General features: G+C 44.2%; 2 protein-coding genes across 3 annotated transcripts in view; one reads left to right on the top strand and one right to left on the bottom strand.

Annotated features, from left to right (window-relative positions):
• The window catches only part of SDHAF2 (succinate dehydrogenase complex assembly factor 2), a 37,892-nt gene extending 31,721 nt beyond the window's left edge, over positions 1-6,171 (bottom strand). The window contains exons 1-2 of the mRNA XM_030201166.1: positions 6,034-6,171; positions 3,143-3,348 (exon numbers count right to left, since the gene is read on the bottom strand). Of these exons, the coding sequence (XP_030057026.1) occupies positions 3,143-3,348; positions 6,034-6,066 (239 nt within the window). The 5' untranslated portion in view covers positions 6,067-6,171. The remainder of the gene's footprint in view (positions 1-3,142; positions 3,349-6,033) is intronic.
• A 71-nt stretch (positions 6,172-6,242) lies between these two features.
• The window catches only part of CPSF7 (cleavage and polyadenylation specific factor 7), a 132,834-nt gene continuing 116,861 nt past the window's right edge, over positions 6,243-22,215 (top strand). For both annotated transcript variants that reach the window (XM_030201165.1, XM_030201164.1), the window contains exon 1: positions 6,243-7,102. In XM_030201165.1, coding sequence (XP_030057025.1) covers positions 7,049-7,102 — 54 coding nt within the window. In that variant the 5' untranslated portion in view covers positions 6,243-7,048. The remainder of the gene's footprint in view (positions 7,103-22,215) is intronic.

Raw genomic sequence — 22,215 nt, 5'->3', positions numbered from 1 at the left:
GGCTCCCACTTAAGGAACGCATTACTTTTAAAGCATGCACATTAGTCCACAAAATCATTCACGGTGAAGCCCCAGCCTACATGTCTGATCTAATAGATATACCACCCAGAAATGCTAAAAGATCATCCCGAACTTTCCTCAACCTCCACTTCCCTAATTGCAAAGGCTTGAAATACAAGGCGCTGCAAGCGTCAACCTTTTCTTACATGAGCACGCAATTCTGGAATTCACTGCCACGCAACCTGAAAACGACCTAAGAGCAAGCCACCTTCTGCAAACTATTGAAGACCCATCTTTTTGAGAATACTTATGGAAAGAACCAAAATACATAAAGCCCACACCCACGGTTCAATAATGCTTCAATACAGCCACTCTGAATTCTCATCCCCTGTAATCTCACCACACTCATACTTCTACTCCCAGAAAATGTATACCATATGCTTTCTTGTTGTTATGTACTGCCCCTTTTAGTTTCCCTAATGTTTCACTGCTCTTTTCCATTGTTATATTCCTTAATGATACTCTGAGTTTGTCTCGCATAACTCCTCACAATGTAATCCATAACCGAGTAGTAACAAATTGTATTTCTATCACTCACAACTTATTGTAAGCCACACTGAGCCCGCAAAAAGGTGGGAAAATGTGGGATACAAATGCAATAAAATAAATAAATAAAATCCTGAATCCTATAATCCAGAACTCCTTATCCCTGTGGTTGCAGGGAGCATACATGCTGTTTAAGGGACACAGAATATTGTGGTGCCCGCCACTCTCTGTCTTGGTTCCACTTATCAAAGGCTGGCCCTCACATACATTCTGGCATTGGGAAACGAGGGGCTTGGTTACAGTAGGTCAGATTCTGCAGGAAGGGGGTTTTCTAAGGCCATTTGTGGAATTGCAACACTTGTTCCACATTGATATGAAAGATTTCTTTTTACGTACCTGCAGGTTAGGCATTTACTTCACAGTACACCATTTACGGAGGGGTTACGGGATCCCACCACGTTTGAGGAATTTCTTGGGAGAGGCCTTCGTCAACCTAAAACGATTTCCGTAATGTATGATCTATTGCTTTATCCAAATACTCAGCGAGTCCCCCATTATATGCGTAAGTGGGAGGCTGACCTGGGGCGCTCTCTCTCATCGCAAGAGTGGGATGCCATATATTTGAATGTGTCTCATATTTCTATTTTAGAAAAGTTGCAGGAAAATGGTGTAAAGTTACTGTACAGATGGTATAGGGCACCAGAGGTAGCTCAATTTGTTCCTAATAGCTCAAGGACTTGCTGGAGGGGTTGTGGGGAGGAGGGAACTTATTTTCATATTTGGTGGAAATGTTCTAGTATTAAATCTTTTGGGACTGAATGGGCAAGGGTTCTCTAAAATGATTTCTGTTCTGATAATGGTGGACCCTGCCTTGTTCTTGTTGCAAGTAATTCCCTTAGGTATGGCTCCTGAGGTGAAGAAGATTCTTCTCCCGTGCACTGCAATCTTTAGGAGAGAGGTGGCTAAATGCTGGAAGTCACCAGCCCTCCCATCTCAGAAGCAATCTTAGTAAGTTGACAGCACAGAGAAGAGGGCCACATTTCAGAGAATCTGGGCACCCTTTCTCACATGGTACGAATCCACAACCTCAAAGGATTGCTAAACTGAATTACTCAGCTACTGTGAAATGAAGGACTGATGCATATATCTTGATAGTAGAGGACAATAGGATATTTGCATCTTGGTTAACCATAGAGTATGTTATGAAGTAATCTTTAATTCTGAAGATTAGTCTCAGTAATTCCCATCCTATATAATAATTCTCACCTCCAACAGGATGTGCTTGGGACCGTGCCTGCCGGAAGTGGTCTGCTAGGCAGGCACACACTGACCTCAGTGACAGACAATTTGGCAAAGCAAAACAATCTGAGTGCTGGCCATTAGGACACAGGGTTGATAGGAGAGTTTTAAAAGACTGAAGGAACCGAAAGTGTTAAATGGGGGGAGGGGGGAGTTGTGAATGACTGAAAGACATGCAAATTTGGGACAGGAAAACAATCTCAATGCTGGCCATTAGCACACAGGGTACATAGGAGAGTTTTAAAAGACTGAAGGAACCAAAAGTGTTCAAGGGGGGGGGGGGGGGGGGGGGGGGGGGGGGAGGCGGGGGGCAAGTTCTGAATGAATGAAAGAAATGAAAATTTATGAGAGGAACACAATCTGAATGCCCGGCATTTGTACACAGGGTAGATAGGACACTTTTTTTTTAAATGAAGGACGTGAAAGTATTACATCTTGGGGGAGGGGTGAGGAGGAAAGCGGTAGGGTATCCGGATACTGGGCGTTAGGGCCACGGGAGTACATAGACTTTTGAAAGCCTTAAGGAACCCAAAGTGTGGGAAGGAGGAGGAAAAGGAGGGGAGGGAACGGGGTGAGGGACATTAGGAACAGGGGAGGGGGCCCTGTCACACACTCTCATTCTCACACACACACTGTCACACAGACAGTCTCACTCTGTCACACACCCGCACATTCATTCTGGCTCTCTCTCTCTCAAACATACACACTCCCAGGAAAACCTTGCTAGCGCCCATTTCATTCGTTCCAGAAACGGGCCTTTTTTTACTAGTAATGTATAGTTAGCTGTGGGGGTGAGTGGAATATGTTATATTCTATTGTCTTTTAGTTATTTATTTTTCCCTTTCTTCTTTTTACTCATTATATTTCCTTATTGTACTTCATTATTGTTCCAGCTGGTGGGGATTATGCAGACCTTGGATTTGGAGGCAGTTTTTTGATGAAAGTTGAGCAATGTATTGTATCCCCATTGAATGTTAGTTTGGTTCTGTATTCTCTTGGGTGTTGGAAAATCAATAAACAAAGTAAAAAAAAAAAAAAAAAAAGAAGATGCATAACCTAGCTACCTAATGTGTCACTCCATTATTCTTTCTATCATTTGTATATCTCTCTATTTTACTCTTTGTAAACTGCTTAGATATTTGTGATTTGTGGTGTATTAAATAAAGTTGAACCTTGAACCATCTGGTTACCTAATTACAGACATCAACGGTAAAATCCGGCCTTTGTGGTCAATGTTGAATTTTTGCCAGACTGTCACAGAAAAGGTCTTGAGTGAGACAAGGGAGTAGATAATCACCTGAGGAGAATGCAGTTCTCAAGCATTCCTCTCTTCCTGCTTTCATACACCAAGCGCGCTCTCTTTGCCTTCAGCGATTCATTTTGACGTTCCTCCCAAGGAGGTAATGGGATTTCAATTAAATCCTTCCCAGAGTCTTCAGGAGCATCACCACGGTAAGCGCGTCTAACAAGGGAGGGACAGAACAAAACTTGTCCTATGGAAAGCTACTAGGAATAACAAACCAAGAAACAGATCAGTTATATTCCAGACATACAAAATCTTGTTTTCAGACACTATAAAATACCAGCAAGAGAGCAATATCTGCAAGTGAATTAATTTAAAATCTTTGACATTTTTAGCTTTAAGATGTTAAAATTACCCACTATTAAGCTGATGGAATGAGACCTCATAATGCAATCAGTAGGTCACCTGCCACTGTGTCTATACCCCAGCTTTGAATCCTGCACTGAGATTTCTGTCGGGTAGTTGGTCTCTGGTCAACTCGGCAATCCATCCGCTTTTGTCAGTAAATGAGTACCCAGCATTGGCTGGGGTCGGGGTGGGGACAGGGGGTAAAGATGATTGAGGAAGGCAATGGCAAACCACCAAGAAACAGTCACACAAGCGGCAGCCCACATCTTTTGCAACTTGGTAATTGCATACAGGGAACTAACTTTACCTTTTCTTTTACAGGGGCAGCAAAACATCCTTATGTCATTTTGGTGGGAGGGACCAAACAAACTAATCTCTGGCCCTGCCCAAGTTCTCTAGTTGCTGATGCTATTAGGCAAGGCAAAATACTGTTGACCGAAAAGCCCTGCAAAACAGAACTAGTATCTGAAGGTAAGATGGGGCTTATAGCGACAAAGAATTAATAGACAAAACAAAGGAGGGGGAGAAGTCCCTCATGTGAATGTGAGCAAAGAACAAGAAAGTGAGAACTCAAAGAGGATGTCCAAGGAATCTTTAATTCTGACAAGCATAAAAATGACCCGACACAGCCGTCATGTTTTACACGCTACCATAATTTCTTGTAGTACTTTTCACACATAAATAGCAGCAAATAACTGTGAAATAGCTTCTTGACTTTACTGAATACAACGGTAATCACAATTTCTTGCAGTGTCATATATAGATGGCAGCACACAATTGTACATTAGCTTTTTAGTATTATTGAACATAACGGCATATACTTTTGGCATCACTGTTGCTCCTTTGTAAAACAGCATCAATCACCACTAACCAATTAAGCACTTATTTATTATCCCTATTTCTACAACATCATCCTTCATTTTTAATCTAGTTAATATATTGCATTTTCAGCTATTTGATGTTTCCACCTAGACTACACAGCGCTTCCACAGCGAGGACCTTGCTCTCCCTCTCTTATTAGATTTATCGTTAAGAATATAAGAGGTACTTTTCATTTTGATTGTATGAGCATCATTTAATGTTCTCAATCACATATGTTTTCACCCATTATTATTCACTGTCTTTCAATATATGTTTAGTGAAATTCATACATTTAACAAGTTTTACATTTACTTCTGTTTTTATACTTTTTTGGCATTCATTTATACGATTATTACCTTCTGATTTTGGATTGTCACTTTATTTATGCATACTATGTAGATGTTTTTAAGTTTTTACCATAGGTTATAATGTATCAATGTATAACCTTTGGATTTGTGTTTATATTTTATCATATTTTATTATATATATCCTTTGTGTTACTTTTATTTAGAAATATTGACCCCTGAAGCAGGCCTCGGTGCCAAAACACGGCTGTGTCGGGTCGTTTTTATGCCTCCCAGATTTTAAGACTCATTGGACAGGACGTTTTTATGCTTGTCAGAATTAAAGATTCCATGGACATCCTCCTCACTTTCTTGTTGTTTGACAAAGAATAACAATTCCAGTACCATGTATTGAGATCAGAGTTGTCAACACTGCAGCATTGGGTGGGTTTTTTAAGAAGCCTGCGGGCAGTTTTCACTGTCACTGGTTGCGACTTTTTGGGCTACCGTTTTTTTGTGGGTGGCCCACATGGGTTGGTTCCAGCTCTGCCTCTGCTCGTCTTCCTTTTGGTCAAATTTGGAGCAAGCATGAAGTTTGAAATATACCAACAGGGGGTGAGTTGGGTGTCTGAGTGATGAGGTCATTTATGATTCAGCATGGGTCCAGCCCAGCAGAGCTTGAGCACCTGGAAGAGGAGGAGCACAAGGAGGCAGAGCACATAGGTGAGCAGGCCGGAAGGACACCACCTCCCCCGGCCACATTGCTATTTTTGAGCTACTTTAGAGGGTTAGTTGGGCTTGAAACTTTTCACCATCTGGCAACGCTGATTGAGATGCAGCGCCAAAGCTACAGAACAGCACAGATAATGAAATAGTTCCTAATCTCAAAAATGCCTACATGCAGAATTCCATTGCTGGCAAATCATTTAAGAGATTTAGGGCCCTGTTTAGTAAGGTGCACTATTGTTTTTAGCAGGAGCTAAAAATTTGCGTGCTCTAAACCTAGAGTGCCTTTAGCGTTAGCATGCACTAAAAACTCTAGCGCGTCTATACTGCAACTTAGTAAACATGGCCCTTAGCGATAAATATTTTAAATGATTTTGTTTAAATAAAACTTAATGATCTGTATATATATAAACAATCAAGACAACTAGAAAAACGGGGTTTTTAAACGCGGATAGATCAGTGATCATGAATAAATATGTATCCCTTAATTTAAATAAAGTATTACATACATAGTTGGAAAAAAAGAGAGAGAGAACGCCCACTAACTCACATACAAGAGAAATGTGATATTTTTTACTAATAAAAGTTGCTCCAGATAAGCAAAACAAAAGCAGCCGGTACCCAAAGATCCGAGACTGAACTCTGGCCTTCCAGAAGTCAACTCACCCTACAGCGGAGCAGCGCTGCAACCATCGACATAGTGACCACCGTCCACAACAATCTCACAACTTGAACTTTTCGCCAATGTCCTTTAAGGACCGTCTGAGCCGCCGTACCATACTTCCGGCGGCCCGGCCTCCCTATATCCTGGGGGATGGTTTTCTCTGTGACACCTCTTCTGGTGCTGTTGACTATGGGGAGGAGGAAGGACCGGAAGTTCCGGTGTGGCGCGAGAGCCTCGCGGTGTGTGATCGCTGTCGTGAGCTTTGTGGGCCTGTCTTGGTACCAGGGCTTCCTGTGGGGCCTCGCGGGTCGTACACCGTCAGAAGACGGACCCTGCATACGGTGTCTCGGGGCGGGCGAGAAAGCAGGAGAGAGCTGACGGGAAAGGCCTAAGAAAAGTCGAAGCCCACGGAAAGGGCCGCAGATCCCGGGGAGAGGGAGGAGGGGCTGGCCAGTGGAAGAGGGACTTACCTGCAGGGAAGCGGGAAAGCAGCTCAGAGTGGTAATCTTTGTCACCAGGGAGAGATACCAAGGTGCGAAGCTGGTGTTCAGAGGGCAGTGTTCATAATCCATTGCGATCGTGTCAAGGAGCTTTCGTCCACATGGACAGTAATTAGTGTGCGGGGTCCTTCACAGAGCGGGAGGGCGGAAGACCCGTATTCACCAAAGTGCAATCTGGATAAAGAGAATTATTGTCATCTAGTTTCACCTGTAATGATTAGGTAGAAATATGAATTGTCTATAAAAAGCAGCTGTATGCGGGCTCCTTATAGCACACATAGATACCAAGTGAAAGTTTTTATTTAATCACGCATAAAATGTATTTTAGATCTTGAAAGGCAAGACCCCTTTTTGCAAAGTGAAGGTTGAATTCTGAATGAGTAATGGGACTAATACATGTATAGAGTTCCAGTTTTGAGTGTGATAGAAAAGATCCTGATCATCTTAACATTGCCAGGGGATCTGTTTTGCTTTGATCCCATTTCCCACATTGCCAGTCTAGATCCTCTGCGGAAAGATGTCTGAAGGAGTGGATTTAATTGACATTTATGCAGATGAAGAGTTCAATCAGGTAAGTAGTCTAAAAGCATTAATAGGGTTGCAAAGAATTAAGCATACAAAAACTTATCTGTGGGACAAACACAAATATTCTTTGAAATAACTAATATCTATTTTTGTACTGCTCCAAAACATTTGTTGTATAATAATGCTAAATAAGTAATGTGGACTGAATATCACTGTGTTAATGGTTCCTAGACCAGTCCTTGTTCAGATTTTAGGCCAGTGCCTCTCAGATCTTTTCTGAGGGATCCCACAGTCAGTAGGGTATTCAGGATATGGTCAATGAATCAGAAGCCTATGGTATACAAAGTGTGGGCATCTTGAAACCACTACTGACTTTGGAATCAACAGAATCAGTTTGGAAAGCCTTGATTTATGCTAGCTGCTGTGAATATGTAGGGGATTGAAAGTACATGTACTACCTCCATTGTATGTATACAGAAACATGTAACTACTAATGAAGATCTTTGATTTCTAAGTTTTGGCCAATATCTTGCTCTCTTTGGGTTACCAGCTGCCTCTAGATTCACCTGACACAGTTGATCCTTTAGCCCATTGTATGCAGTTACTTAATTGCTCTGATTTCACAGTAATGTTCCTTAAGAAAAGTAAGACTACTGGTTCCTGCATTCAGTGGGGTAAACCCAGGACCTGATCAACCCTTTTGAGCAAATTTGGAGTCAGTTGGCAACCTCTTCTCCCCACTGCTTCCATCATACATAATTATATGTGGAAGACAATAAGCCAAGTCCACATAAGTTCAAAATCTAAGCTAAAAAGACATTTTAGGGAGAGGGAATAACTTAGCTTGGGGGCTGAAAACTTATTGTAAGAGCTCAAATTTCTCCTTCACCCCGACACACTGAGGGGCAGAATCGAACCATCTCTAAGGACATCCCGCCGAAGGGGTGGGGAAACCCGTATTATTGAAACAAGATAGACGTCCATCTTTGGTTTCGATAATACGGTCGGGGATGCCCAAATCTCAACATTTAGGTCGACCTTAGAGATGGTCGTCCCCTGTTTTCGGCGATAATGGAAACCGAGGGCACCCATCTCAAAAATGACCAAATCCAAGGCATTTGGTCGTGGGAGGAGCCAGCATTCGTAGTGCACTGGTCCCCCTCACATGCCAGGACACCAACCAGGCACCCTAGGGGGCACTGCAGTTGACTTCACAAATTGCTCCCAGGTGCATAGCTCCATTACCTTGGGTGCTGAGCCCCCCAACCCCCCCCCCCCCAAACCCACTCCCCACAACTGTACACCACTACCATAGCCCTAAGGGGTGAAGGGGGGCACCTACATATGAGTACAGTGGGTTTTGAAGGGATCACGTTTACCAGCACAAGTGTAACAGGTAGGGTGGGGATGGGCTTGGGTCCGCCTGCCTGAAGTGCACTGCACCCACTAAAACTGCTCCTGGGACCTGCATACTACTGTCATGGAGCTGGGTATGACATTTGAGGCTGGCAAAAAAAAATTTAATTTTTTTTTTTTTAGGGTGGGAGGTGGGGTTGGTAACCATTGGGGGAGTAAGGGGAGGTCATCCCCGATTCCCTCCAGTGGTCATCTGGTCAGTTTGGGCACCTTTTTGAAGCTTGGTCGTGAAAATTAATGGACCAAGTAAAGTCAACCAAATGCTTGTCAGGGATGCCCTTCTTTTTTCCATTATCGGCCGAGGACGCCCCTCTCTTAAACACGCCCCGTCCCGCCTTCGCTACGCCTCCGATGCGCCTCCATGAACTTTGGTCATCCCCGCGATGGACTGCTGTTGAGGGCACCCAAAATCGGCTTTCGATTATGCCGATTTGGGCGACCCTGAGAGAAGGACGCCCATCTCCCGATTTGTGTCGGAAGATGGATGCCCTTCTCTTTCAAAAATTATTATTGTTAGCATTTGTATAGCGCTACCAGATGCACGCAGCGCTGAACACCTGAAATGCCCCGACTGTGACCTTGGACAAGTCATCTAGAGGCTGATGTACTAAAGTATGCAACAGATTTGCAGAAGGGGCATTCATACAGTAACCAATGAAAAATTCCCCAAAACCTCATCACCATTATAATGAATTTTCTGGCATTGTCTGAGCTGCTTTGAAACACACTCTTATTATTTATGGAATTTTCTAAATTGACACACAAAATCATCTTTAAGAATTGTGTGTTTCATTTCCTTTTCTTAATTTTTAATTTGAATAAATAATACTTGGGCTCTTTTTCTGTTCAGCCACAGATTGTAATGTTCAGTGTATCACTTACATGAAGGTCTGCCAGGTGTGTCATAACAGAAGAAAGATTTAGAACCACTGGACCAGACAAGAAACTTGAAAGCCCATTGCAAATCCTAGGAGACTGCCGGGCCAAAATTCTATAGTGTAAAATTCAACTAGATCAGCTGTTGGTTTGTCTTCTGAAGATAACATGAACAATAGTTGTCTACTCCCTCCAAAGATATCAAAAGCAGGACCATCTAGATGTCTTATACTTTTCAGTAGTGACATTGAAATAGGCAGGCACCTCTGACATTCAGAAAAATGTTCCTCCCACTGAGTAGGCTAAATGTAGCTAGCTACCTGTTTTCATTGAGAGCTATATTTACTGCTTTGTCTGTGGTATGATTTGCATGAAGGGAGAAAGATAGCCAGAGCGATTTTTCATCTTTAATTCTCTGTTTAGAGTTGTATTTTCAAAGCTCTAAGACTTACAAAGTTACATAGAGGCATATTTTCAAAGCTCTAAGACTTACAAAGTTACATAGAGGCATATTTTCAAAGCACTTTGGGAGGCTAAGTTCCATAGGTTTCTATGGAACTTTGGGAGGCTAAGTGCTTTGAAAATGAGCCTAATAGTAATCTATGGAATTTTGTAAGTCAAAGTGCTTCGAAAACAGCCCCCTTGGTCACGTATTTCTGAGCAGAGGTATAGCTGGTTGCGATTTAGCCAAGTTGGATAGAGAAGTGAAGTTAGGGAAGCATGAAAGATAGAAATACATGGGTCAGTTTTTAGCCAGTGGTGGTCAGTGTTTCTTTAAGCACTGACTGCAGCTGGCTAAATTAGATCTGGATATTCAGTGCCAGGCCATGTCCAGGCATTGGCACTGAATATCTGGGTAATCAGCAGTGCCCAGAAGTTGCAGGTACGGTCAGTATTCAGTGCTGTACCCACATAGCTAACCAGCAAGTTTTGTGCAGTCCAACTTGCCCAGTTAGCTATGTGACACCATCATTGAATATCACTAGTGCCTGCAGAATTCCCACTCCACCCCAGCACTGACCAGAGAGTGCTGTGGTGGGCAGAGCCGCTATTCAGTGATACTGTCTGCTTAAGCACCCCTGAATATTGGTTCCTTGCCCGCTCAGCGTGGTTTAAGGGACAGGAGCTTCTGCTGTCCACTTAGACCACATTGAATATTGAACCCACAGTAAACGAGGTAGGAAAAAATTCAAGAGGATTTTTGAATAAGGGCAGGTGTCAATTGGATTTCAAGAGAAGCAAGGAGCCAGTGATGTAGTGAGGGTTGAAGTCATGTTGTATCTTTTCCATCTGGATGAAGAATTAAACAGCAGCATTCTGGACACATTGAGGAGCAAGTATTTGGTGACCAATTCTCAAGGTCCTCCAGCTAGGCCTACATCTTTTAGTATTCCTGTTCTAGGGTTTTGACACCTTTGAAAACATATCTTCTCTCGTTCTTGTTTAATGTGGGGGAGGGGGGAGGGAAAGAGAAACCAAGGGTGTGCTAAGGCTACTTTAAGGTGCCTCCTGGGAAAGCAGTTTGCAGTTTTATTGTAAGTTGTGTTCCTCATGTACTATGGGAGTCAGCAACCTGCGGTAAATTAAAGTGCAGTTAAAGCTCAACTTTTACTGCACCTTAATAACTACCCCCCTAAATAAAGATGTAGACATAAAGGCATCTCTGAGACCTAGAGGAAACGAGGCAATCAATTGAACACTGTGACAGTAGGGTATTATATCAAAAAGATAGGGTGGATGTTCTGCAGGGGAAAAAAATGCAGCACAGAATCTTTATGGACAGGCACTTCATGAATGATGGGGAAGAGTATAATGGTGAGGATATACTAACATGAACCTGGACAGGATGAAGAGAACCTGTGACAAGCCAGTAAAAATTAGGAAGGCTAACAAATTTGGTAGCACAATAATGGACGATTTCAATTACCCCAATACTGACCACGTAACTGTCTCATCAGGACGTGCAAAGAAAGAAAATGACTGCTGCGTGGAACCGGTGGTCCCAGAACTGACAAGAAGGGAAAACTGGGGTCAACAGAAATCAGTTGCTTGTGCAACAGGTAACTGTGAAAGGGCTGTATGGCAACAGGGATCACAACGTGATCAAACCTGTCATATGGAAGGCCACTAAAGAAAATACAGCTGAACTTCCCCCTCAATATGACTTCCCCCTCTCATGAGCAAACCCATCCAAGAAGTTCACCTCCTGTGATTAAACACACCCAAGCCCCTCTTAAGGGTTCTGTGGGGTCTAGTAATGGACTACCGCTGGGGTTTGCCAGCACCATTTAGAATCCAGCACCGGCAACAGGCAGGTGTAACTTCAAATTGCTTCTGCCCTGGATCAACTAGGCCCCCTGGAAACCCTTAAGTTAGGCCTGGGGAAAGGGGCTACAGAGAGATAGGAGTTTAGAGGGTGGTCTGCTTGAGAGGGAGGGGGTACATCAGGGAAGCAATGCTCGGGGGGGGGGGGGGGGGAAGCTCTGCCAGAGGAGGGGGAGTCATGTTTGCAGAGGGGGGCCTCGGTGGGAAGGAGGAACCAGAAGTCTGCTAAGGCCCCTCGAATGTGCCTCTTGAGAGCACCAGGCTGTGGCTTTCTCAGGACAGAAGAGTATGTTCAGCTTTTTGCTACCAGTATTTTCCCAGGAATAATGCAACTTGCAGTGTTCTCTACAAGCCGCTGTTGTTCAATTTGCATAGTAATGAACTGTTTACATGTGTTTTCATGGTTTGCATCTCATTACTATGCAACCCGCTTTACCTCATATTATGGTGTATTATGGGAATTTTATCACTTTCGGCTGTGTTAGATTGATAAACACATTTGTGTATGAAATATTACATTCCCTTATTAGAGAAGAGCCAGTTATGGACTTCCTTCATGTATCTTATCTCACCACTGATATTAAAGTTTGGGGGGTTTTGTTTGTTTGTTCTTATATTTACCTACCCAAAAAGTAAATCAGACGAAAATACAGAACCAGTTCAACAGAAACAATTCTAACAAAAAGAAAATAAAGGGATTAGAAATAGAGTAGCATCTGTTCCATATCAAGCCCACATTACAGCTAAGAAAAATATTAAGAAAGGAATAAATACAAGAAAAGCAGCATTTGTTAAACAGTGCCCAAACAGAAATTATAATGAACAGATCAGATACCACCCCTATAAAGAAAACAGTGAGAGAAATCTCAAATCCATCAAACCAGATTTTTATCTCACAAGAAATTCTCCAAATGAATTGGGTCAGGGAAGACATCTGTTTCTCTGATGTACGATCACACATTTACAAGGAAACTTTAAAAAAAAGCATCTATTGTCAAAACTGAGGCTTTAACTGAAGGAATTTTTTTGTATAAAGCTGTGAGTCAGCCACATCTGGAAAGACATATCAAAACCAATATTTGGTGAAAGTGTTTAAGAAGATGGCATAAGCTTGTGTTTCAACCAGCGATTCTTCTGAAAAAGCAGATAGCACAAGACTGGTGAAAATACCACATTGAGGCCACCCTCCATCTCATTCTTGGCAAATTGTTTTAGAGATACCTGTTATTTCCACTACAGAATAGTACAAAACATCTTGTAAGTACATTTTGAAAACTCCAAGGGAAGACAGCAATGGTATCTTGGAGAAATGAAGAAACCAAAGATTCTTGGCTTTAGTAACATTCTCTAAGACCTCAATCTAGTGATTAATAACAGCTGTCCTTGATATGAAAAACCCCGCATTCTTCAGGGAAGGCACTTGAGAGTTCAGACTAGTCAGCTATGATTCCATTCTTCTGATTTTCTTCTCTGTCAAGTTCATCCAGTCTCCATGAAGAACATAATTGGCATTAAATCTCTGCTCCATAGTCTCTGTTCTACTCGGAATCCTCCAAATATTAATCAAAGAAGTATCTTAATAATTTACTGGTTTGGTCTCAAAACCAAAGGGTGGAAAAACCACCCAACATAGGAAGACCTCAACTGAGCAAGAAGTCTACTAAATTGAAGACTACTGGGAGAGAATAAAAAATGAAGGTTCAGAAGGAGCTCATACACCTCCTTTCACAACCTCTGAGGAAGATTCACCCATCTTAGAACTTCTAAGGAGAGAGAGGGGTTCTACCACCAGTCCTAAGGGAAACGCCTAGCTTCAGAGAAGGACCACTTATCTGATCCTCTCGTGGTGATCACCAAGCTTTGGAAGGGGAGGAACTCAGATCAGGATGTTCCTCGAACACTCCTCCAAAAAGGGACTCCCTACATGTGAATCACCCTCTCTGTCACCTTTCCTTTCTGTAAGTCAGCAGCTCAATTCTCATCTCGATCTTAAAGTTTTGATGTTGATTCATAAGGTAGTTGGTAATGATGTCCTATATTGTCAATGCATAGTGCTTAGACTCTAGAGACCACTTCAAATGTTACACTCTATAGAACTTAATCTAGTGCACGTTCAGTCCATCAAACTTCTGTTTGATGTACTCACAAAGCCAATCATTTGCATTTGCTGGTCTGGCTCTAAATGCTTTTCTTGATGAACTGAGCATAGAGGTTAAGGTATCTTCTTCTTTTAGAGAAGAGCTTAAAGCTTTATATATTAATGAAGCTTTTAATGGGGCTTCCTAAGGGCTCACCTCTGATAATAGAACTGATTGGTTTGCTTTTGATGGCATTGCATATGTGATTATCCATCACAGGTGCCAGTTTGTCATTTTATAATTGGATTTATTAATTGATTGTTTAGCTGACTTGTTTGTTTTATTTGATGTACTATAATTATTGTTTTCATGCTTATTTATTTTTATTGTTTATTTCTTTTATCAGTGCATACTGTCGCTTGACTATGATTTTTAACAGTACTTGTGATAGCAGTATCTTGATTTTCCTTTTTATTAGGCTCTAAAGAGGGTGTACATTTTGTGGATAATTTTATAAACTTTTTCCCAACAGCTGCTTAGAGAATTATTCCATGAGTTATGTGCATAAAAGTACACACAATGACAAGAAGTCACATACTTCTATGCAATCCACGAGTGTTTGGGCGGAACACAGTTGGAGTCGCATAGTACGCACTTAATTTCTAAAATACCTATGTGGCTGCATCACCCACCTCTGTTTACACCTGAGCAAGTGTAAGTGCACAGGTGCATTTTAGCTGTGTTTTTGCAGGTTTTACAAAGCTGTATATTATTTTTTTTAAAATAGCCATCTATGTGTCTTTATAAGATAGTCTTAAAATTGGTGCCTTGGCTTTCCAGCTTAAGTAACCTGTTATAAAATTACTCTTCCTGTGAGTATTTAGGTTTCTCAGACCTGTCCTGGAGGAGCCCCAGCCAGTCATGTTTTCAGGATATCCACAATAAATATGCATGAGACATTTGCATACTAAGGAAGCAAGGTATGCAGATCTGTTTTATGAATATTCATTGTGGATATCTTGAAAACCTGCTAGGCTGAGGTTCCTCCAGGACAGATTTGGGAACCACTGATTTAGAATCTTGGCACAACGTAATGGTTTTGTTTTTCTGTTATATCTGGGGTTTTTTAATGTGCCCAGAATAATAGATGTTGCAGGCTATACATTTTTTATTATTATTATCTTTTTTTCAATACTTTTTATTGAGAAAACACTACATGAACCATAATATATACAAGCACAATAAATGTATTTCAGTTATAACATCACTTTTGTATATTGATAGAAAACTAAGGTTGTACCAACTGTTTTCAAATTCCCCCCCCCCCCTCCTCTAACAATACCTGCCTCCCTCCTTCCCCTTACCTACCTCCTCAGCCCCCCCTTCCACCCCAGCTGAGTTCAATTATCTCTTATGTCTTTACACATTCAATAGATAGCTCCTGGCTGGAGGTGACAAAGTGTTCCAAAAAGGTGACCAGGCCTGCTGCAGCTCTTCCCCTGCACTAGTGTCCATATCTTGGACTCCATGTCTTTCCAACCACATCAACTGTATCATCAGTGTTCGCCACTGTGCCACAGTGGGGTATTTGTGCGTCAACCATTCTCTCAATATGACCTGCCTTGCTACAACTGTAGCTTTATTAATGAAGTTTTTACATCCTTTCGGGATTGGATGTCTCAGTGTCAATTGTCCAAATAGCAATGTCGGTTCACACTCCCACTTATTTTTCCATAACTTAGATATATATTGTGTCAATCTTTTCCAAAAGGTGTATATTCCTGCGCAGGACCAAAACATATGGCCCAGGGTCGCACCGTCCGTCCCACACTTCGGGCACTCCCCCCAAGGCGAGAGTCCCAGGTGAAATGCTCTCCGAGGAGGTAGAGGCGGAAAACAAATTTATATTGTTGTTCCCAATGAGCCACTCAAACTGAGCGCTTCCGTATGGACAAGATATACGTCTTTAGCAGTTCCGTCGAGATGGTAGCACTCAGGTCCTGTTGCCAGGCCGTCTCCAATGTTCTATAGTTAGGTTCTGGCATTGTGTCTCTGATGTGCCTATGATAATAGGCCAAGGGCACTTTTTGTTGCGACTCCAATGAAAAGGCTGCCGACAGTTCTTCCTGGACGTCCTCCGCCAGGGCCTCACAAGGCATTGATTGCACGTAGTGTTTTAACTGTACATAGAAAAATTTCTCTGTGTCTGACAGTGCAAACTCTTCTTGCAAACCCGAAAAAGGTTTCATTCGTCCTTCCTCGGTGACTACGTGCAGTACATATTTTATTCCCCTTCTTTCCCATTTACGAAAGACTGAGTATAGCTGCCCCGGGACAAATGCTGCATTATCACATATGGGAAGAAATGGGGTTGTCTTAGGGGCAAACTTATTCATGCGACAAATCCATCTCCATGCTGCCCTAGCTGTTGGCATAATGTTAGTTTTTCTTAATGTTTCTGGGATGTGGACCCCTGTTCCATGTAAATAGTTACTGAAGTGCACCCCCTGCGTTTGTTGTAATTCTAGTTCAATTATTCCTGTGTGGATCTGAACCAATTGTTAATATGTCTCATACCACATTGAAATATCTAACGCTAAGGAGTCCTAGTCCCCCATACTCCGCCGGGATCTGTAATGTGTTTATTGGGAGGCGGGCCCTTTTTCCCTGCCATAGGAAATGCTGCAACATTGAATTTAATTTTTTCTCATCTGTCCTGCTCAGGTATACTGGTATCGTCTGTGATACATATAAAGGCATATTTTCAAAGCACTTAGCCTTCCAAAGTTCCATAGGTTTCTATGGAACTTTGGAAGGCTAAGTGCTTTGAAAATATGCCTCATAGCCACCTAGGGATTATTGTCATATTACGCTATTCTTCCTCCCAGTGAAAGTGGCAGCGACGCCCAAGCCTTAAGCCGCAATTCAGTTCCCTTGATCAGTCGACTTATATTGTTATATATTTTCCCGAGGTCCGAAGGTATTTTTTTATTATTATTAAAATAGTGTTCCTCCAAATCTCAAAGCAAAATCTTTCTGTTATTCCAGGCAATACTGTTTAGGTGAAATATATATTTTCATTCGGTGCACAATGAAGCTGTGGAGTTACAGTTGGATTTAAATGGACAAGATAATAGAGCTATTAATTATCCGAGGACAAGCAGGCTTACATTCTCATAAGTGAGTAGACAATCCCGCATCATCCAGGTCGGCATAATACCAAGCGAGAGCTTTCTGGAGCACAAGCAGCACTCCAACACGCATGTGCGAAGTGCCTTCCTGCTATGCATGAGAAGCGGTGGTACTTTTCATTGCTCCTCACACGCCCAGGCGAGAGCTTATTGTCGTGCCTTTCAGCGGTGTTTTTTGTTCCCGCTCTCTTTATTTTCCCATTCTTATTATTATTTTAGAAAAAAAATTCCCTTACAGTCTTTAGCTTTGGCCCACGTTTAAGTTTCTTTTCTTTTTCGGCGTGGGCCGCTTTTAGGCCTGCTCAGACAGGTCTCTTCTTTTTTGTGCCTTTTCCCATTTTTTTCAGGCACAGTCGCGACTTTTGATTTTGCCGAAGCCATTTTCCCTTCCATGTCATTGACTCCCAGTGGCTTCAAATGTTGTACCTGGTGCATCGGGTACTGATACAAATTCTTGGTGTATTCAGTTCCTCAGGCCCGACCATAGCCCAGCAAATTGTGTCCTTTGTCTTCGTATGAAGAAAAGGACTCCCTTCCTGAGAAGCTCAGCACAAGAAACGTTTTGGAGCACGATCTGGTTCTTCAACGTCGGCATCGACATCGAGGTCAGTAGCGTCTGCGTCAACATCAACAGAGGCATCGGGAGTAGGGGTAGGAATGGCTGCTGAGAGACCCCGAAACACTGGGAGCAGTGAGGCATCGAGTGGGTCCCCACCTGCCTCGAGGCCTGCTGCTATGCAGCCCCCCCCCACCCCCCCACCGGACCGTCCATCGTCGGACCCGACCCGACGAGAGGATTTGACGTTGTCCTCGTCGGCACCAAGGAGCTTGGGTGAGGTACATCATGTGAAGTCCAATAAGCTCCGTCACGATCTTCTTCGACCACGGTGCCAGGAGCTCCGGGTCACCGAGGGACTCGGCACCCAAAAAGCGTTGACGCCAAGAAGATCGCTCCCCCTCCATTCAAGAGGTGCCGATGCGTACTTCTCCCAGCAGCCAAGATCCTGCTCCCGCATCCCAGGTGATTTGACATCCTGAGCTCCAACCGGCTCATGGCGGCTCTCGATGAGCATATCTGGGCCTTGCTCCCAGAGCTTTTGGAGGGATTGATGTAGTGATGTGCATTGGGGGTGCCTGCGCCTGCCATTCCTTCTGCTGTAGCCCCGCCTGGTCCCCAGCTCACAGTGTAGTCTCTGACACCAGCGCCACTTGTGGCCCTGTTGTCATTTGCCTCCCAGGCCGGTAGTCCGACATCGGTGGAGGAAGGTTTGCCAGAGTCGAGGCGGGAGCCAGCTCCTCTATACGGTTTTTGAGGGCATGGGTCCTCGACATCGAGGCGGGCCCGGTCTCGGGACATTCCTGAGGGAAGTGCTGTCCGATACCGAAGAGGAACACTCATGGAAATCTGAGGAGGATCCCAGGTACTTCTTCGATGAGTCCTATGGGATCCCTTCTGAGCCTTCCCCTCCACCTGAGAGGAGACTGTCTCCACCAGAGAGCCTCTCTTTCACCTCCTTTGTACGAGAAATGACTGAGGCCATTCAATTCCCCGTAGAAGTGAAGGATGAGCCCAGGGCCAAGATGCTCGAGGTCCTGGACTACACCTCTCCACCTAAGGAGGCAGTGATGGCCCCTCTCTATGAGGTACTCAAGGCAGTCCTTGTTAGGAACTGGGCGTCCCCCCCCTGTCTGTCCCTGTGGTCCCTAAGAAGATTGATACCCAATATCAGATCCACAGGGAGCCAGGGTTGGTGAGGTCTCAGTTACCCCACGACTCCATGGTGGTGGATGCCATTCTCAAAAATCCAGGAGTACTAGGGACTATGCCTCGGCTCTCCCAGGCAGAGAAGCTAGAACCCTGGACTCTTTTGGGAGAAAGATGTATCAGGCTGCTCCGGTATTCAATCTTACCAGCTCTTCGTAAGCGTTTACTTGAGGAACTCGGTGAGGCAGCTGTCAGACTTGGTCAGTGCACTCCCTCCGGAGCAGGCCAAGCCGTTTCGCCAGTTGGTCAAACAGCAGTTCTTGGCCAGGGGCACTTAAGACACCTTTGACATGGCATCCAGAATCTCTGCTCCAGGTATAGCAATGCACAGACTCTCATGGCTGTGTGTTTCTGACCTGTACCATTCAGTCCAGCAGAGGATGGCAGATGCCCCTTGCCGAGGGGATAATCTTTTCGGAGAGAGGGTCAAAGACGTCGCTGACCAGATCAGGAACCACACTGAGGCTGTGTCTTCTCTCTCCCGCCGGACGTCTTCTGCTTCTGCCTACTCATCCAGGAGGTATTTTGGTAGGTCGCGGAGTGCCACCTATTCCTATTCTAGGCATAGGTACACCCCTGTGGCTCGCCAGCCTGCTCATTCTCGTCAACAGCATGCACCCAAGGCCCCTGCTGCTCCCCAGCAAAAGCAAGGGACGAGCTTTTGACTGACTCCAGCAGGTCATAGCTGCGATCAGAGTATCCGTTCCGGATGACTTGCCGGTCAAGGGGAAGCTAAAGTTTTTTTTACCAAAGGTGGCCTCTCATAACCTCCAATTGGTGTGTTGGACAAATCAAACTCGGTTATATATATATAAAGTATCACATACCATGTAAAATGAGTTTATCTTGTTGGGCAGACTGGATGGACCGTACAGGTCTTTATCTGCTGTCGTTTACAATGTTCTTCAAATAGATCTTGGATACACCCACAATTTGCTTTTCAAACCTCCAAATTGTCCACCGAGAGCTCATTCTTTCAGCTCTCAGCACAAGAAGGTACTTGCAGAGGAACTCTCTGCCCTTCTCAAGTCCCATGCGGTCAAACCTGTTCCACAAGGGGAGAAAGGGCATGGATTCTATTCCAGGTATTTCCTTGTGCAGAAAAAGACGGGGGCTGCGTCCCATCCTAGACCTAAGGGCCCTGAACAAATTCCTGGTCTGAGAAAAGTTCAGGGTGGTTTCCCTGGGCACCCTTCTTCCCATAATTCAGGAAAACGATTGGCTATGCTCTCTGGACTTAAAGGATGCATATACTCACATCCTGATACTTCCAGCCCACAGGAAGTATCTTCGATTTCGGGTGGGAACACAGCACTTTCAGTACTGCATGTTGCCTTTTGGCCTCATGTCTGTTCCCAGGGTTTTTACAAAATGTCTAGCGGTAGTTGCAGCATCAAGTCCCGTCTCCAACTGGCTCAATAATTAGAATTCATAGAAGCCCTGCTCGATACAAAGACTGCTACCTCCTGGAGATACGTGCAGACAAACTTCTCTCCCTTGCGTCCAAGGTTTGGATATCGCAGCAGGTCACAGCTCAGCAGATGTTGAGATTGTTGGGCCACATGGTTTCCACAGTGTATGTTACACCCAGGACACGTCTTCACATGAGATCTGCTCAACGGACCCTGGCTTCTCAGTGGTATCAAGCCACGGGAAGTCTGGAGGATGTCATCCAAGTGTCCCTGAAGCTTGTTTGCTCTCTTCAGTGATGGACAGTTCGGTCCAATCTGACCTTGGGACTACCTTTCCAAATTCCTCAGCCGCAAAAAGTGCTGACGACGGAAGCATCTTTCCTGGGGTGGGGAGCTCACGTAGATGGGCTTCACACCCAAGGAGCTTGGTCCCTCCAGCAAACGAATCTCCAGATCAATCTTCTGGAGCTCCGAGCAATCTGGATTGCTCTAAAGGCTTTCAGATATCAGTTGCGATGTATTACACCAACAAACGGGGGGGGGGGGGGGGGGGGGGGGCACCGGATCTCGCCCTCTGTGTCAGGAAGCTGTTCAGATTTGGCTTTGGGCACGCCATCACGGCATGTTTCTCCAAGCCATTTATCTGGCGGGCGTAAACAATGGTCTGGCCAACAGACTGAGAAGGATAATGCAACCTCATGAGTGGTCTGTAAATATGGGTGTAGCCCGCAGGATCTTCCGAGTGTAGGGCACCCCCTCAGTGGATGTTTTTGCCACTGAACTCAACCACAAGGTCCCTCAGTTCTGTTTCAGGCTTCAGGCCCACGACAGACTAGAGTCAGATGCCTTCCTTTTTCATTTGGGGACAGGCCTTCTGTAGGCATATCCTCACATACCTCTAGTGGGAAAAACTTGAAACTCAAGCAAGACCACGGAACCATGATTCTGATTGCACCCTACTAGCCATGTCAGATTTAGTTCCCCCTTCTTCTAGAATTGTCCTCTGAAGAACCGTGGAGATTGGAGGTTTTCTGACCCTCATCACACAGAACGAGGGGTCGCTTCTACATCCCAACCTTCAGTCTCTGGCTCTCATGGCCTGGATGTTGAGAGCCTAGAATTTGCTTCCCCGGGTCTTTCGGAGGGTGTCTCCCGAGTCTTGCTGGCTTCCAGGAAAGATTCCACTAAGAGGTGTTATTCTTTTAAATGGAGGAGGTTTGCCATCTGGTGTGACAACAAGGCCATAGATCCCCTTTCTTGTCCTACACAGACCCTGCCTGAATACCCTCTACACTTATCAGAGTCTGGTCTTAAGACCAACTCTATAAGGATTCACCTTAGTGCAAATAGTGCTTATCATCAGCGTGTAGAAGGTAAGCCTCTCTGGACAGCCTTTAATTGTTCGCTTCATGAGAGGTTTGCTTTTGTCAAAACCCCATATCAAACCTCCTCCAGTGTCATGGAATCTCAACGTCATTTTCACCCAGCTGATGAAAGGTCCTTTTGAGCCACTGAATTCCTGCCATCTGAAGTACTTGACCTGGAAAGTCATTTTTTTGGTGGCTGTTACTTCAGCTCGTAGGGTCAGTGAGCTTCAGGCCTTAGTAGTAGATGCACCTTATACTAAGTTTCATCACAACAGAGTAGTCCACATACACTCCAAGTTCCTGCCGAAGGTGGTGGCTGAGTTCCATCTGAACCAGTCGATTGTCTTGTTAACTTTCTTTCCCCATCCTCATGCCCATCCTGGCGAAAGCAGCAAGAGAGCATTGGCCTTTTACATGGAGTGGACGAATCCCTTCAGACAGTTTGCCCAGTTTGTTTCTTTTGATCCCAACCGGAGGGGAGTCGCCACGGATGAAACCCTTCAGACAGTCTGCCCAGTTTGTTTCTTTTGATCCCAACCGGAGGGGAGTCGCCATCGGTAAACACACCATTTCCAGTTGGCTAACAGATTGCATTTCTTTCGCTTATGCCCAAGCTGGGCTGACTTTGGAGGGTCATGTTATGGCTTATAATGTTAGAGCCATGACTGTGTCGGTAGCCCACTTGAAGTCAGCCTCCGTTGAAGAAATTGCAATGCTGTGATGTGGTCT

Source organism: Microcaecilia unicolor, chromosome 4 (genome assembly GCF_901765095.1).
Source record: "Microcaecilia unicolor chromosome 4, aMicUni1.1, whole genome shotgun sequence".
In the NCBI taxonomy this organism is placed as follows: domain Eukaryota; kingdom Metazoa; phylum Chordata; class Amphibia; order Gymnophiona; family Siphonopidae; genus Microcaecilia; species Microcaecilia unicolor.
The sequence above is the reverse complement of the archived record's forward strand: the minus strand, read 5'-3'. Positions and strand labels throughout refer to the sequence as shown.